The 17295-nt window shown below is 40.2% G+C and overlaps 1 protein-coding gene across 1 annotated transcript in view; it reads left to right on the top strand.

The window, feature by feature from the left end:
* Positions 1-17295, top strand: part of xylt1 (xylosyltransferase I) — a 132436-nt gene that overhangs the window by 55365 nt on the left and 59776 nt on the right. Inside the window, exon 2 of the mRNA XM_037689698.1 lies at positions 13325-13904. Within this exon, the coding sequence (XP_037545626.1) occupies positions 13325-13904 (580 nt within the window). The remainder of the gene's footprint in view (positions 1-13324; positions 13905-17295) is intronic.

Genomic DNA, 17295 nt, shown 5'->3' on the forward strand with positions numbered 1-17295 from the left:
TATACTTGTATAAGAACAGAGGTAGGTTTTACTTTCTTGTTCGAAGCGGTGCAGAGTGATGGACCCTGGAAAGCTGAGGGAGCAATTTTATCCACCACCAGGTACAGTGGTGGAGCCATGGGGTGGTCATTGGTGACCTTGGCTAACAGATTAATATTCAGCCATCAGTTGAGGAAACTATCTACTATTACTAGAGAAACATGTAAGGAGACAGAGGAAGAAGATGAAAGTCAAGAATGTAGGACAGAGGGTGGCAACTCTAAATCAGACAGTCAGAGTCAGAGATTTAGTTGTCATACACACCACATGTGGTACATGTGGTGGAACGAGATTATGTACACAGGGTCCCAGTTACATCCAATAATAAGATGTAAAAGAAAAACAGCAATAAGATCTAAGATATGAACTAAAGAAAACATCAACTAAATATACACTAAGCACTAAATGTGGGGATAGTGACAGGCAAAGGTAGAGAGCTGGCTGACATGATGCAGAGAAGGAAGGTAGATGTTTTATGTGTCCAAGAGACAAAGTGGAAGGACAGCAAGGCTTGCAGCATTGGAGCAGGGTTTAAACATTTTTGGAGATATATGGATGCAGGTAGAGAGGACATGGAGGTAGTTGGAGTGAGGACAGAGGATGCAGAGGACAGAGCGAGATGAAGGAGGATGACTCACTGTGATGACCCCTGAAGAGGGAACAGCCGAAAGAAGAAGAAGAAGATGCATATTTAAGGAAACTATCATTTTAAGCAATATAAAAACTATAAATCATCGTTTCCTCAAATCATAGGGGTGGCCAGTTTACATTTACATATATGAAGGTGGCCATCTTGGATTTTGATGTGGCAACCTAGTTTTTAATATGGACTTTTTTTACACCTAGATGCAGATACACACATCAAAAAGGAATTGGGACCTCATTTAATTTTTAAGTTATCATCCTCACAACATGGACGAACAAAGAATATTTCTGATTCCCCCCTGTCATCCTGTGACAATTCAATTCAGTTTTTTTATATAGCACCTAGTCACAACATAATTTATCTCAGGGCACTGAAAAAAATTCATATGCATAAAACAGAGGACAAAAAGAGGACATATTAGTTAAAAGTTTAAATTGTTTGATATCATTGCAGAAACATGCATACGATAAAACAGATTCCTTGAAGGTGGTGGTACATAACCCACCAACTTTCATACTGGTGGATTAGGCCAAGATCATCTTATATTGAGAAATCAAAAGATTTATAGCTGTTTTGACTAAACCATGTGTGAAATCTCAGATCATAACGTATGCATGTTTGTGTGTGTCTGTTACCAAAACGTCTCATGAACCACTGGTTCAAGTTTTATTGCAACCTGCAGAAAGTAATCAGTAGATGTACAGCTACAGCCGATTAACTTTTGGAGTCAACCCAATCCAAGATGGCTGTCACAGCCAACTGACCTTAGAAAGCACACGCTCATACTTGAGTTTGGGCAGTTGACCTTTGCAAGAGATTGCAGTAACCTGTAAATATTGCAAAAGGATGTCAGGATGTAAATCTTAATAAAAAAGGGAGGAAGCTTTATTTTTAATTCCACTTGGGCCTTAAATTGTCTCTTCAAAGAGTTTCCCAAAGTTATTTCTGTTAATTTTTTTAATGTCTGTTTGCGGTTGGCCTTTTTTGCTGTTTTGCAACTTGCGTTTTTTAAGGAACTAAACCCTGTGTCCATGATGAGTGCAGAGTGTTGGACTTTTGTAATGTCACAAAAACATGTGACAGTTTGTCCAACCATGCAAATGCAACACAAGAATCAAGAAAAAAAAAAAAAAGGAATTCTACATCAGTTTGTGATTTCACCTTTGCCCTCTGGTCTTAGTAAATACCCAAGATTCCTGTCTCTGTAAGACTTTAATCTTCAGTTTCAACCAGAGGTAACAGATTACAATCATTTGTCGGTTTATCTAAACTCCCTGAGCAGAAGCTTTTCTTTAATTGCCTTTAGTCGATGATCATACAGGGACTTCTTTTCTTCCAATTTAATTTCCTAGACTAAAAGCTTGAGTAATTTCCAGCTCTCTTCTCATTGACTGTCACCTCCAGGTATTTGTTGCACATTCACACACTCAGCCCCCCCACCCCCAATGCTGTTGCTCTGGGGCTTGTCACAGGGCAAACAAGGGGCTTCTGTGCATACCAAACCCAGCCGGTTCATTCAGAGCTGCTGCTAATCATGTACTTGTGAGCGCACACACTCATTCTTTCACGTTACATGTGACCAGCATTCTCCTCTTTTAGCCTCTGGAAAAGATGGGCAGGGGGTGTAAAGGGATTGGCCAAAAGAAGAAGGAAATGCAGCAGAAATTTTAAAGACCAAAAGTGACAAAGCCCTCAGCTCCTTTGCCAAAATTAAAAAATTAAAAAAGAAGTTACTTTATGTTTCTTGAAACTACAGAGATTTGTCATCCTTATGTTTCCAGCTGTAGATGAACAGTCTATGTCCCAGAGTAAAACGTTTGTCTCCAGCACCCAACAGCGTAATCTCTTTGTAAAGTTTTGGAACTCTGTAAATCAAACCACAATCGTTCTTAACTTGTTTTAAGGTGCATTCACACCAGCCCTGTTTAGTCCGCTTTAATCAAACTCTAGCTCGTTTTCCTAGAAAGTCCAGTTCGTTTGGGGAGGTGTGAATGCACATTCGAACTCTGATACGGACCAAAAAAGCGAACTCTGTTCCACCTAAAAACCTAGGTCTCTGTCCAGTTGAAGTGAACTCTGGTGTGTTTTGAATGCAGTGTGAATGCAAGCGGACTGGAGACCGCTCCAAAAGCAGGAAGTGGACTACAACGCGGGGCAAACAAACATGCGTTCCTCTTACCTCATATGGAGCCATCTCAGCCACCTAGTGTGAAAAACAACACTCTCCATGGTCTTCTGCCTCATCTTCTGCTCATGCTGAGTCCATTGTTGAAAAATGACAAAACAGAAATCCTAAAACTGCTAAAATTTGACGCCACTCCATTTATATTTTTATTTCCAGAAGAAGAAGAAGAAGTGTCTTCTTCAGAGGTTTTTGTGTCATTTCCTTCAGTAGTTCTTGGTGCAGCGCCACCACAGGCGAGTGGGGGAACAGATTGGCTCGACTGACTCAGTACAACTGTTTGTCTTTGTGAGTCCATCAAATTCAAGATGGTCACCACAGCCATTGAACTTTAGAAAACGTGATAATGGTGATCATTTAGCCAACTCAACAGAGATTGTGCCAAGATTTGGTGTGATTGAAGCCGAGACTCACTCATAACTCAAACTAAAAGTACTTTTAATTTCTCATTGTTTAAAATCTTAGCATTACCTGTTGGAGTCAAACTTGTTTCTCTGTTAGCAGAATATCTAATGAACGTCAAAACAAACTTTAATGAAACTTTCAGAAAACAATAAACAATCTGCAGATCAAGATGGCTGCCACAGCTAATTGGCTGTCACTCATTCTCAGTTAATTTTAGAAATACTGTTAAAATGTGACAAGGTAGTAGCTGAGAGTCATCTGCAACACATTGTGTCAGTGTGACATTTTGCAATATCTAATGATTTTGTGTATAACGTGAGCTTACCAGTTATTTCTCAACATAAATGATTTTATTCTAAAACCAGGGCATATAATGCAGCATTCTTTAAGGAAAACTACCGTAACCCTTTAATCGTAATAGGTTCTATTAAAGTGAAGGATTAGCCTGTTTAATCATTTAGTAGTCTTTGTGCGTTTGATAACTAAACTTTGAATCCCTCCCACCTCAACACAAAACATTTATGCTGCCCCCCTCCTCCACGCTGGCTCCTTTCTGCCTGAGATGTCCTCAGGTGCCGCAGCAGCTGTAGACCGAGTCTGTCAGTGCATCAGTCTTCTGTGTCATGCCAGACGCCACGTCTTGCTCGGAGAATCACAGGCACTGAGTTCAGGTAATTAATCTGAGCTCGTTAGCCACATGGTGGGCAGGTTGTTCGGAGACTTGCCCACACATGGCTTAGGGAACAAGGCTCACACCTACTCACGCAAAGGCAGCACTGGAGCTCCTAATAAGCTTGACTAGAGATACGATTGTTCACAAAGCTGTCCGTGCACAAGCTCGTGCTGACAGACAGAACTGTGCCGGCACTCAGCGTGGTTTATCTCAGCACGACCCCCTCAGGCAGGGGTTGGTCTGAGATTGTTTTCAAGAAATAAATTATGGTTAAATATCTCACTGGTCTGTTAACGAGTCAAAGGTCAGGGTTTAGTGAAAAGCATACATAACGTTTGGTATTCTGCTAACAGGCAAACGGGTGACTCGAACGGTTGATGCCAAAGTTTTCACTAAAGATCTCACACAACGTGTTGCAATGTACTGTATGTGTGAGGGGAGATGCTGAGCTACTACCACACCAAATCTTATCGCCAGGGGCTGGACCAAAAGCTTGATTTGGATCACGCTTGATTATTTTAAATAAACAATCCATGCCGCTCACTCACGTGTCCGCTTCACTGAAGCTCCCACAGCAGCGATGGGGAATAACATACCCACCCCGCCCTCTCCTTTCTTTTTCTGAGGCTGTCTGTCACAGCAGAGCAGACACACCACAGGTTGCACGCCCGCTGTGACAGACAGCCTCTGAAAGAGAAAGGAGGGGGCGGTGTGGGGTCTGTCTTTCCCCATCACTACTGCTCAGTGAACGGGCCAGGCCACCGAGAAATGTCCCAATGCCCCCTATGGCCAGTCCGCCCCTCTGCACAATGCTCTGGTTAGTCGCCTTCCATCAATCAGCTAATCATGTGTCGTGTACAAGCTTACGTTGAAAACCCACGAAAGAGTGAGTCCACAAAAGTTGAACTGCGAAGTATCGAGGGACTGTTTTTGCCATTTTTGTGTTTTCTAAGGTTTTCAAATCAAGATGGCTGCCAAAGCCAACTGAGGTTGCCACCTTGAAATGGGTTGGCTCCAAAAGTTAATTCGTTGTAAATGGACACCCAATTATTAATTTTCTGAGAGTTTCATAAATATGTAAAATGATTCATGAGGTGCTTTGCTAACAGACACAGTTGGCTCCAATAGTTACTGGCAAAGTTTTCAACGCAGATCTCTTGTGGTCAGTTAGCATTCAAGTATAAGTTGGAGATTAGTCTCAGCTAACCACGCTAAATTTTAGGACAATATCTAAAAAATAAAAAAAATAGAGTTAAAGCCTCATTTATGTTTGCTAAGATCACTTTGCTGTGGTGGCCGTCTTGAAACGTGTTGACTCCAAAAGTTAATCAGTTCTAAACCCAAAGATTGCTTTCTGAAAGTGTTGTTAAAATCCATGTAGAAATTTATGAGATATTTTGCTCAAAAGTGCACATTGGCAAAAACACCATTGCTCTGCATGTATCTTTAGCAGAGGGTGATAAAAAGGTACTGGTATATGTATGTTAAAGTTGTGCAACGTCAAGCATATCATGATAGCAAACATATGCGCCAGAGCTGAGTCGGGGGTTATTTCACCCCCTGCCCCTTAGTGATGATGTGTTTTAAAAGCAGCAGGCTGGGAGGGTGAGGTGAAACTGATATGTGTTGCTACCTGGCTCTCCTTCACATCTACCTTGGGACTGCAACAGCAAATGATGGCATTAGGGAGGAAGGGAGGGGGTGAAGCAGATGAACTGCTTCTCTACCTAGAGCGAGGGATGATATGGCAGCAGGGTAGAGGAGAGGAGTGAAGCTGGACAGGTGCTGAGAGACAGATATGTGCTTTTTTTCTCTGCTGCACGGGGGATTGTGGAGACGGGGAGCAAGAAGCAGAAGGAAGAAAAGGATAGGTGAAATATTTTCCCCTGTGGGAGAGGAAATGAGGGAAAGTGGAATGGGGCTAGCTTACCAGTAGTATTGAAAAAATGGACTAAACCATCCCTACAGGGGGTACTGAAACTCCCATCTCCGTGGGCCTATCTTTGAATGCCCCTCCCAGTGATGGATGATTTTTTGTATTTACACGCGCTGCTTTTCCCTCAGTTTTCTCTAGTTGTGTTAATTTACGTGTGTGTCTCTGCACAACCTCCTCAACGTATGCCAGGCAGTCGCTGACATTCCCAGGGAGCGTAAAACATGTCCTCGGTGTGAATCGATAGCTCCCCGCGGCCCCCCGCTCCATCTGCAGTCCAGTGCAGCCCTATCTCCTGCTATTAATTCAGTGTCCCACCGTTTCCAGCTCAGAGCCCGGTCCCTGAGATTAAAGAGCAGCGCAGCTACTGGGGTCCTCTGCTCACAGGAGGAGGACGATGAGGAGGGAGACGGCTGCTCTGTGGGAAGATTGTAGATCCTGAGGAATCTCCTCAGTGTCAGTTTAAAGGAGCTCCTCGAGCCACATGGGCCTCTTCGACTTGTATTAGTTTCACTTATTAGCAGCAAATCAGAATCCCTGAGAGCTAAACTCACTCACAAGAATAGATTTGTTATAGGATCCTTACAGTATACTGTATGTGTTTGTTTTTTTACTTATCATTGGATGCGAATCCGCAACTGATTACTGTTTGGAGTCAACCAATTTCAATTCAATTCTGTTTATTTATATAGCGCCAAATCCCAACCAAAGTCGTCTCAGGGCACTGTACAGAAACATTTCCATACATACAAAAGCCAATTAGTAAAGTTCTCTATCTGAGGAATCCAGCATACTCGTTGAAACTTCACTTGGTCGTAGTCTCCCATCCTGAGCAAGCCCAAAGGCAACAGTGGAAAGAAAAATCTTCCTTTTAACAGGAAGAAACCTTTAGCAGAACCAGGCTCAGGACAAGTGGCCATCTGCTTCGACCAGACCAGAGTTGCTGCGTTTAAGATGACTACTACAATTAATCAACATTTGCCAACACAAAAATGACCATTACTCAGTTTTATAGATATTGAGATAAAAATTGATGTAATGGTTGAGTTGTTCATGACATACAGTATACTATGAAATCACATGAAATCATGCATACAATTATTGTCACGGTTTGACCACAGCTGTAATCTGTCGTTTCTTATAAGACCATCTTAGTCTAAAAGTTTGGCATGAAAGGTGGAGGACGACATGCATTCCTTCAAGAAATGTTACGTCAAACAATTTCATTTGCATTTAGTTAAAAACATTAATAGTTTTTGACTCCTTAGCAAAGTAATAAAACAATAAATTCAAATTATAAAGCGGTTATAAAGGTGATCATCCGTCCGTCCGTCCATCCATCACTGCTCCAGAAGATTGATGTTCTCCGGTACTGGTTAGCATATATAAGCTAGCTTAGAGTTAAACATTCAAGTAAGTTTCTTTCGGCTGCTGCCTCCTTCAGGATATTACACAATGAGCACATTTTCATAAAAGACTTGGCAATTGTTTTATGCTGGATGTCCTTCCTGATGCAAGCTCGACCCACAACCTCAGGATTTTAAGACCACCAAGCTACCACATCCGACAACAAAGCTAAATGTTCTAAACAAGTTGGAGTTAAACTACAACCCCCAAAGTGGTAACTATTTAACAAGAGAAAACCAAAAAAAGCTACAAAAATAAGTTTTGTTTGTTTTAAATGTGTTAATGCTGAGTGCTGAGTGACTGCTTCAGTTTGATGAAAAAGCTGAAACTAAATGAATAAATCTGGATAAACTAAATTCTTGGTAAAAGCTCAAACTATCAAAGGCCCAGTTACAAGCAAGTCGCAAACACTAGCTAAAATTAGCAAATGCCAAGCTAAAAGCTAGTAGCAAATTACTAGCTAAAAAAATCTAAATGCTAGTTAAAAGTGCCAAAATGTTGTCTAGCAAGGTTGAGTCAGGTTCTCTGAACACAATTTTCTTTGTTGAAAAGTTTTGTCTTCTTCAGTCAAAGACTGAAGAAGTCCTTTGGATAAAAGACAAAACTTTCAACAAAGAAGAACCTGTCCAGAGGACCTGATTCAACTTACCTGGATCATTGAACATGCATCACAACGTAACAAAATGCTAGTTAAATGAAGCAAAACACTAGCTCAAAGCAGAATATAAATGTAATGGTACATGGACTGTGCTTACTGTATATAGCACCTTTCAATCTAATCAAAATACTCAAAGTGCTTTACAACACAATCTGTGCCGTCATTTACCTCCACACACACATTCATACAGCGCTCTACTACATCTCTACAAAGATAATCCAACATATCATTCTATAGAGACTAATCACTGCTTTAGATCACATTCATACACAGATGGGACACACATTGGAGGCAGTGAGAGGTTCAGTGTCTTGCCCATGGGCATTTCAACATGTGACTGCATAGTGGTGGAATTAAACCCCCAACTTTCCCATTGGAAAACAACCACTCTAACCACTCAGCCACAGCTGCCCCATAGAGAATATAGCAAAACACTAGCAAAAAAATAAAACTAGCAATAAGCCTAGCAAGTTAGCAGTTCCAAAATTCTATCTAAAAGCAGAAGAAGATAGCTAAAAGTTGCAATGGGCTGGCTCGAAGTAGCAAAAAACTAGCTGAAAGCTCAAGTGATCAGAGCCATAGCTAAAAGTATCAAAAGATTGTCACAAAGCTAAAGTAGCAAAATGCTAGCCATAAATTAAAATAGCACATTGACTAAAAGTTAAAAGTCATAGGCTAATGTAGCATATAGTAGACAAGAATAAAGGAAGTATACTGAAGCAGATTTCAGAGAACAATGGTTTTAAAGGAACTAAAAAATGTCAATGGATTTTGTGCAGGAAAAGTATTTGTTTAAAAAAAAATCATAGCACCACTTACCTGTAGGAACTGAACGGTTTAAAATAGGATTGGCTACAGTGTTTCCCATAGTTTACTTGCCTTGGCAGGGCGCTCATATCTTTTATGATTTATGTCGGGGGGGGGGGGGGGGACGACGACACGTCCATGTTGCGCACTGTTTGTACCAATAGTTTTCGAGTGGGGACGCAGTTGGAAACTGCTCAGTGTGAAGGAAACAGAGCACTACCTCCATATCATCGCTTTGTCATCGCTTTTTAGCTAGCGCATCTGTATTACGCACCACTAGCTTAGCGCTACATCACTGCCAGCAGATGTCGATGGTGTGTGTGTGTGTGGGGGGGGGGGGGGGTTTGGCAGGGTGCTTGGTTCTGTTGACAGGGCGGGGCACCCTGCCTGTAGTGGTAGGGGAAACACTGGGAAAAAAGAACACAATATGCAAAAATGGTTAGACTGAAAGAAAAAAATGGACAGCAAAAAAAGCAGCATCAGCATTTACAGAACAATTCTGTTTGAGATGCAAAGAATTCTTTAAACACCTCTTTTCTGGATGGTGTGATATATATATATGTCCATTGAAAGGTTGGATGGACACACTGGTGGTGTTTCTTTTCCGGGGCCATTTTCCAATTTACCTGTGTCCCTCATCTTCTCATATCTCTCGCAGCAGGAATCAAAGCAGGAGTGTCTCCGGGGTGAACACATGCTGCTTCTACTTCACCCTCGTTTCTTCCCTTAAACAACAAACACACCTCACAGTGCACCTTTAGAACAAAATCCACAACAAAGCCTTACCAACGTAGTCGTGATGGCACACAGGCTCACTTTACCTCTGCAAACATCCAGTGACTTGCACAGCATGGATTAGTCCCCTAAAGCATTCCCTTTGAAACTCTGCGAGCAGGGGTTTCTCTTTAGGTGATCACTGGTCTAAGTAGCTGTTACACACAGGATTAGCAGGTCATGTCATTCACAAAAAACATGAGCATCTTAAATTGTTTGGATAAAGAAGAGCAGACAGAGATTAGACGTAGGGGGAGAAGGTGAGAGGTTCTGACGGGAAGGAGCGGTGATGAAGTGAGGATTATTGAAAAGGGAGGGAAGATGGTGAGAAAAATGAGAAAGGGAGGTGTGACAGACGTGTAATGGGGAACAGATGATCAGAGAAAAGGAGGGAGATGTGAGGCAGAAAGCATGAACGGAGTAGAGCAGAGGGGATGCATCGGGATGTGTGAAGAGGAGTGTGAAGGGCAGAAGAGAGGAAGAAGCATTGAGGAGACGAAAGGAGAAGCAGACAGCCTAAATCTGTCAAATTTAGTGGGAATCAGATCTCTGCAGGGAGAAAGCTTGAAGGGAAAGTACAATAAGAATGTTATTGTTTTGTGTTTTATGCTATAATATCATTCCCTTTCTGTCTCTGAGTGTGAAAGTGTGTCATCCTGCAACCTTTATAATTGCACCGGCACAAGGTGTTTACAGTGAGGAAAGGTCGATGGGCCGATAACAGGCCTGGCTGTAGGGCTGAAAAGACATTTTCAAACTGAGCTGCTGGCTCATATAAAAGCATCTCACTTGTTTCCTTTGTGCCTTTCACCTCTCCTGTCTCGCATGCCTCATACTGCTCATACATCTTGGATCCCCGCTGCTATAAGCTTTATCTTCTCCCAACAACGGTTTGTCGTGCCGTTCCACTCTCACGATTCCCCCTCCTCCTTCACCTCTTCTGTTGCTTGTCTACCAGGGAACAGTGTGGTGGTGGCCAGCTTTTTCTTTAGTTTGACGCATCACAGCACATTTCTCTTGAGAACACCGACCCTTCCTGGGTGCTTCTTCATGCCGCACTCCTCCAACAGTGATTACTTTTTATTGTGCTTTTACTGTTGCCCCTTCTTTGCTTTCAAATATTTTTAGCCAGATTAACACAGAAAGTGTGCACTCAAACATTCACATACGCACTGAAACAATCAGTTTTTGCTACCTTCCCACAATCATTAAAAAAGAAACACTTGATGTGATTGGCCTAAAAACTCCAGTTTTGTCAAACCTGAAAAATTCTCCCAAACGCTTTAGGGCTGGGCATCATACATTTTGACATATTCCAGTCTGGCTATTTTTCTAATAGTGGAAACTTTGTTTGGTTCAGAATGCAACAAATGGTTCAATCGGAAAGGGAAGTGTTGGACCTAGGAGTTCAGGGGGAATTATTTTTGATAATTTCCTTATTTTCTACCATCCATTTGATCAAGCAGGGGTTGCATTTCCTCTTGCTTCCCATGTCCAGACAGATGGGCCCAAGATCCTGATACTTTTTTGTAATATTGCCAACTAGAGGTAGGGCAACCGACTCAGGACCCGATTTGATTCCCAGCCATTCCCACATGCCGTGGCATGTCTGAGCAAGACACCTCCCTAATTGCTCCCCAGGTGCTTACATACCTACCCACTGCTCCACCTGGGTGTATCCCAGGTGTGATGGGTTTAATGCAGAGAACTAAATTCGCCATTGTATAGAAACATACAATGTTGACAACACATAGCACTTTATTATGTATAACTGTTGTCAGAGAAGCATGGAGCTGCTTGAAGATGATTGTGTATCCGTTAACTTCAACAAGGATATCTAAAACCTTCTTTCTGAGCTCCTCAGACAGCTCTCACCTTTGTTTTCTCTGCTCTGTGTTCAGTGGCGTACACATACAGCAATCATACCAAAGTACACAGTGACATGCTTTTTTATCTAGAAACAGGCTCAAGGCACTTGAGCAAGGTGGCAACCCTTCTCATGACAACCCATATAGAGATGAATCCAGTGGTGTAGTCTACATTTTTGTAGAGGATATACCGCAGTAAAGTTAGATTTGCATTGGACGTTGGACACCGCTGAAGCCACGGAGCGCAAATGTCCAACCTAAAACCACATTTACCGCAGTTGGTCCGTACTGTGCTTAGAAACCAAAGTACACTAGTTAGTACAATGTATTCGTCAATTTATTTAGAGTTTTAAGCTTATTGAACATTTCCAAATTTCTCTGATGCTTATATTTGAATGAACAAACAAACAAACTTTGTACAACAGTTGGCTTTGTATTAAAAACATGTTATAGAATTTATAAAACAGTATCAAAGCAAAACATGTTTGAGTATTAAGTAGTAAGTACAGAAGTATTAATTATACAATAATTCACTGGATAAGCGAATGTAATAAACAAGCTCTGATGATGTATTGTTACGGAAGTGTTTAACTGCCATTTAACGTATCACTGACACATACCTAATTATATGTCATGAATCATTGGGCACTTTTAAGTGGGTATACTGAAAAGTTTTTCTAGTAGGTATACTCTGTATACCCGTGTATCTCATAAACTATACCAATGATTGAATCCAGTCCACCTCTGATGTGCCTTTGTGCCACAAACTGAGGTAGTAACAGAGCCACAATGATCATCAGGTGAAAAAATAAGCTAGCTTTACTGCCCTATAACATGGTGTAGTGATGCATGCAGTCTGTGTGACCACCTGGCCATGCGATTTTAAAACCTCAACAAGAGTAAAATTAAAAAAATTTTGTTGAGCAAGGATGGTGATTGATGATGATAATACACAAAACATTTGCATTTAGTTAAAAATAATTACTTACCTAGAAAAAGAAATGCTAACCTGAGTTTATTTGTCATGACACCAGTCATACGTGTAGGACTCCACATCAGTAAATCTGAGTTCTGCTTCATGCTTCTTTTGGTTCCGTAAAGATCGCTTCATTTCTGAAAACTCCCATGTGTGCAGGACATGGCCGGTCCAGTTAGTGGTTTGTGGATGATCAGAGACAGCGTTAAGATGGACTGGTCTTTGTAGCCATGTCTAGAACTGGGCTGTGAAAGTGGCTTCAATGGCTGAAAAGCTTTAATGCAGTTGTTGTGATACTAGTTAAGGTCAAACAGTTGGAAACATAATATAAAAATTAGGTCCATGCTATTTTAGCAACTTTTTGTAAAATAAAATCATAATAATAATTAATTGTCACAACTTTTTCATATTTACTTTATCAAAAACCAAAGGCATGTAAATATATATTCATCCGGGTCTTTCCATGCAGATATGAGTATTTTCTTCAAGTTCTTATTTTGCTCCTGTTAACAATGGAGGAATTTACCAGTACTCATACGGGCACTCATCCACAAACACAGATATCCACGCTAACTCGATCCTATTTTGACGTTTCACTCCCTGTTGGGAAGCTGTTTACACAATGTTCAGCTTTATTGAAGGAGGATTTAATTGAATCTGAGAGCCAATCTGTTAATAGAGCGATAGACCTCTTAGATCTCTTTCTCCTTTGGTTAGGTTGCACCCGGTAGTGTACACATTCAGTACCTTACTGCTTCATTTCATGCCTCATGGTTCAGTGCAGCCCTGCCCAATCATACATGCAACATTGAATAATATCCAACACTTGATATGCACCGGGTTCATTCACTTCTGATCTGGTTTTTCATGTTTGTGTCCCTCTTCCTTCTTGCCTTTTTTCCTGCCCCAAACTGTTTATTTAATGCTCTCCTTGTATTTCTCTTTTCTTTCTCCAGGATGGATATTACTCCCACCGACCGAAGGAGAAAAGTAAAGTCGACAGCAACATTGAGAACTCTGTGCCCAAAGACTTTGAAAATATAGACAATAGCAACTTTGGTGCACGTTCTCAGCCACACCGCCAGTCTATAGGAGCCACCAGCAACAAGCAGCGGGAGCGTCTGCAGGCCCACGCCCAGCAGCAGGCTTGGCACGACAACTCCCACAGACCGGGCCGCAGCTCCAACGAAGTTCTGTCTGTAGGCCACCAGTCACTGGCAGTTAGCAACAACACTTCCTATCCTGGTGGTCAGGGCATCCTGGGAGGTCAGCAGCAGCACCACCGGACCTCTCAAGCCCAGCCTGCCCAACCACAGCACCGACATCAGCACCCCCACAGGAAGCAGGCAACTCCAGCGACGCTGGAGGTGACGTACGATGAGCCTCCCAAATGTGAGATCAGTGGCAAGGAAGCCATATCAGCCCTGTCCAGGGCAAAGAGCAAAGAGTGCCGGCAGCAGATTGCTGAGGTGTACTGCAGACACAAGGAGGGCCAGTTAATGCCTGACGCAGTTACTCGTTACTGCCCCATTGAAGGTAAATACATCAGTCTATAGAAAATTATTCATATAGTCAAGAGCAGCATGGTGGGTTGAAGATTAGCATAATCACAAGAAGAAGTCCTTGAATCTTAGCTGTGGTCTTTGTGAAGTTTGAATGTTCTCCTCTGGCCTGGTCTGTGTGGGTTTTCTCCAGCTTCCTATTAACGTCCAAAATCATGTGGTAGGTTGACGTCAAGGCCACATCAGCACAAGAACACCACTTTGTGAATATTCAATGTTTTTTAATAGCATTTTAGCCTTAAGTTCACACAAAAAAGCCATATTAGGAGACCCCAAACAGTTCTGTTTTTTTTAAACCTAGGGGGAAACGGTTTTAAAACACCACTCTTTTTGTGTAGACAGCCAGAATGTAACCTTTTGAAAAGACTGATGTCGTAGTCCAACCACCTACCAAACCTATGACCCCCAAACATTACAGATGTAACAATTATGACTGATTACATGCTTGCATTTGTGCTGCAGATACTAGCTGCTCAACTATAATTAAACTCTTGCACATTGTTACATCAATAAGCAGACAAATCTACAGTAATAAACAAATGGGCATTTCCTTGAATACAGCAGTGCAAAAAAACATTACCTCAAATAATCTAAGAGCAAAAGGGGGTTTATCACTTAAAGAACTCAACAAAAGTTGCAAAATAATTTACAATATACATCAATTAAACATAAAAAACATGAGAAACGATAATAGTTTTAAAAGATATTTGTGTACTGATATGCTTCAAGTATTGCTGGACTGACACAACTCAAAGTCAAGAGTAGCTTAAAATGACTCGAAGTAGAAGTTGCACTTCATCAACAGTGCCAAAAAATATATTCAGTTTTTCTCTTTGTATTTGGCATCTATACATTTTTTTTTGTTTTTGTTTTTGAACACGTCGCGCCTTGTTTCCTGTTTATGGTGTATTTTTGTGGCAGCATTGCAGCATCATATACAGGCCCGTCATAATTATTGCAGCCTTTTTGAGTTGTTGTATTTATTTTGTGTGCATGAAAACATTTAAGAAATGGTACCATGTTTACAAAGATATATTTAGAAACAACAAATTAAAGGACTGCTTTGAAAAAACAGCTTTTCCAAATCAACAAGGCCCAAATTGACCTTTATTTTTGTTTTGCATATTTTGCCAGATGACAGCTGGGATTGGCTTCGATGCTCTTGCATTCCTGAACAGGATAAATCAGTAATGGAAAGTAAATTGGTAACTAGTCAATTCCAGTGAAATGGATGTCACAAAATATATTTGTCAAAGTTTTCAGTGTAAATACAATTGATTTAATATTGCAAAGCTGTTAAATGGCTACTTAAAGCCTAAAAAGCTAAAAGTCTCCAAACATTTACATATTCATGAGCAGAAGTCATAATTATAGTTTAGAAAAAAAAACTTTTTCTGTGACACTTTGTTAAATATGGGACACTAGTTTGCAAATTGAGCCATTTGCACATTTGATCTGCAAAGCCTGCAGCCTCACAGTGTCCAAAACTTTGATTTTAAAAGTTTCACAGGAGTTTGTGCAACTTTGCCACCTTTCTTTCTCTTGTTAGATTGCTGACAAAGAGCTGCCGCTTTGCTATGACACTTAACTTTTAGTTACACTTCACCTTTCAGTGTCGTTCTGCACACTGCTTTCCTCCACACTGCTGACAGCAGCACTGAAAAGGGAAACAGACTCACTATTTAGCAGTTCTTCAGTCAGAAGTGCAGAAGGGATTTTGTGGCTTTAAGAGCAATGAACTTAATTACAGAACATTGAAGCTAAAGTAAAACTAACATTTTCAGAGTATATGTATTTTAATGCAAGTGCACTCTACTACAAAATCACCACAATTATTCCAGAATAATGCATTCTTTTTAAATAAACCAATTCAAATAATGTTTTTTTTGTGCAGCCATTTGTGTATTGAGAAATGCACTAAAACACCTCTTAATGAAAGAGTCAAGAATAAATGAATTTATCAAATTTAATATTTATTGAGAAGCAGGGATATTCAATGTAGTTAGATTTGAGCTCTTTAACTTTTAAATGTCATGGCATACAGACTCTAATTTGAAGAATAAAAAGCTTGAATTCCTTAAAGGAATGCATATCACCTATCACTTTTAGTTTAAGAGTAATCATAATTGTTAGCTAGCAATATTTCAAAAATATTTTATCATCTTACATGACTTTTTTTTCATGCTTAGAGCATGTGTTGTGAATGACTCGCTTAGCGTCATACCAAACTTGAGCTTTAGATCTGCCCAATTCACTGAGGTATAGCCATTTTTTGTGGCCATCTTAAATTGGGATATTTTAAAAGTTGATCAGTTGTAAATCTAGTGCTTACTTTTTGAGATATTCATTAAAATATGTGACGTAATTCACAAATATGACAACCAATGCCATTGCTTTATTGCAGTGCTATGTGCTGCACTCAAGCTGTATGTTTCGAATGACTTTCGGCTACTACCACACCAAATTTTGGTTTGATAGCTGTAAAACTATTGGGGTCTTAGCCATTTTTGTGCTTGCTAAAGTGGCTTGACTGTGGCAGCCATCTTCAACTGAACAGACTTAATAAATTAAGTAGTTGATGATATCAATCCAATGATTATTTTCTGAAAGTTTCATTCAAATTCATCAACTGGTTGGTAATGGGGTACACCGATTGCAGTTTTCTGGCCGATCAGGGATCTCTAAAATTCCTGACCTGCCGATTCCAATTTTGGCCGATACGATTTTGTTTTATAAGCGACACTGTCAGGTGTTATAAAGTTACAATGAACCTTCAATTTTCCAATCTTATTTTATTGAAAATATCCTAGAAACAATACAAACTTGTTTTAGCTGACCATGAGGTAGTGCTCTGAAATATAAGTAAAGTTTAGACAACTGTTGTTAAAACTACAAAAAAAAAAAACTACAAAAAACTTTTAAAATTGGTTTCTCATGTAAGTATTGGCCGATATTCCAAAATTAAGGAAATCGGGGCCGATAAATCAGCCGTGTGATAAATCGGCCGTACGATAAATCGGACATCCAATTTATCGGTGCACCCCTAGTTTATACGATATTTTGCTAACTCGTTCTCGAAAACATTAGCACCCTTTGCCTTTGGCAGTGAATGATAAAAATCAAACTTGAATTTTTTCTGACACGTCTGGTGTGTCATTTTTGAGACATATATACACATACATATATATATACATACACATATACATATACATATATATATACATATACATACATATATATATATATACATATACATACATATATATATATATATACATATACATATATATATATACATATACATATACATATACATATACATATACATATATATACATATATATATACATATACATATACATATA

This window comes from Nematolebias whitei, chromosome 16, assembly GCF_014905685.2.
Source record: "Nematolebias whitei isolate Nwh7 chromosome 16, NemWhi1, whole genome shotgun sequence".
NCBI lineage: Eukaryota > Metazoa > Chordata > Actinopteri > Cyprinodontiformes > Rivulidae > Nematolebias > Nematolebias whitei.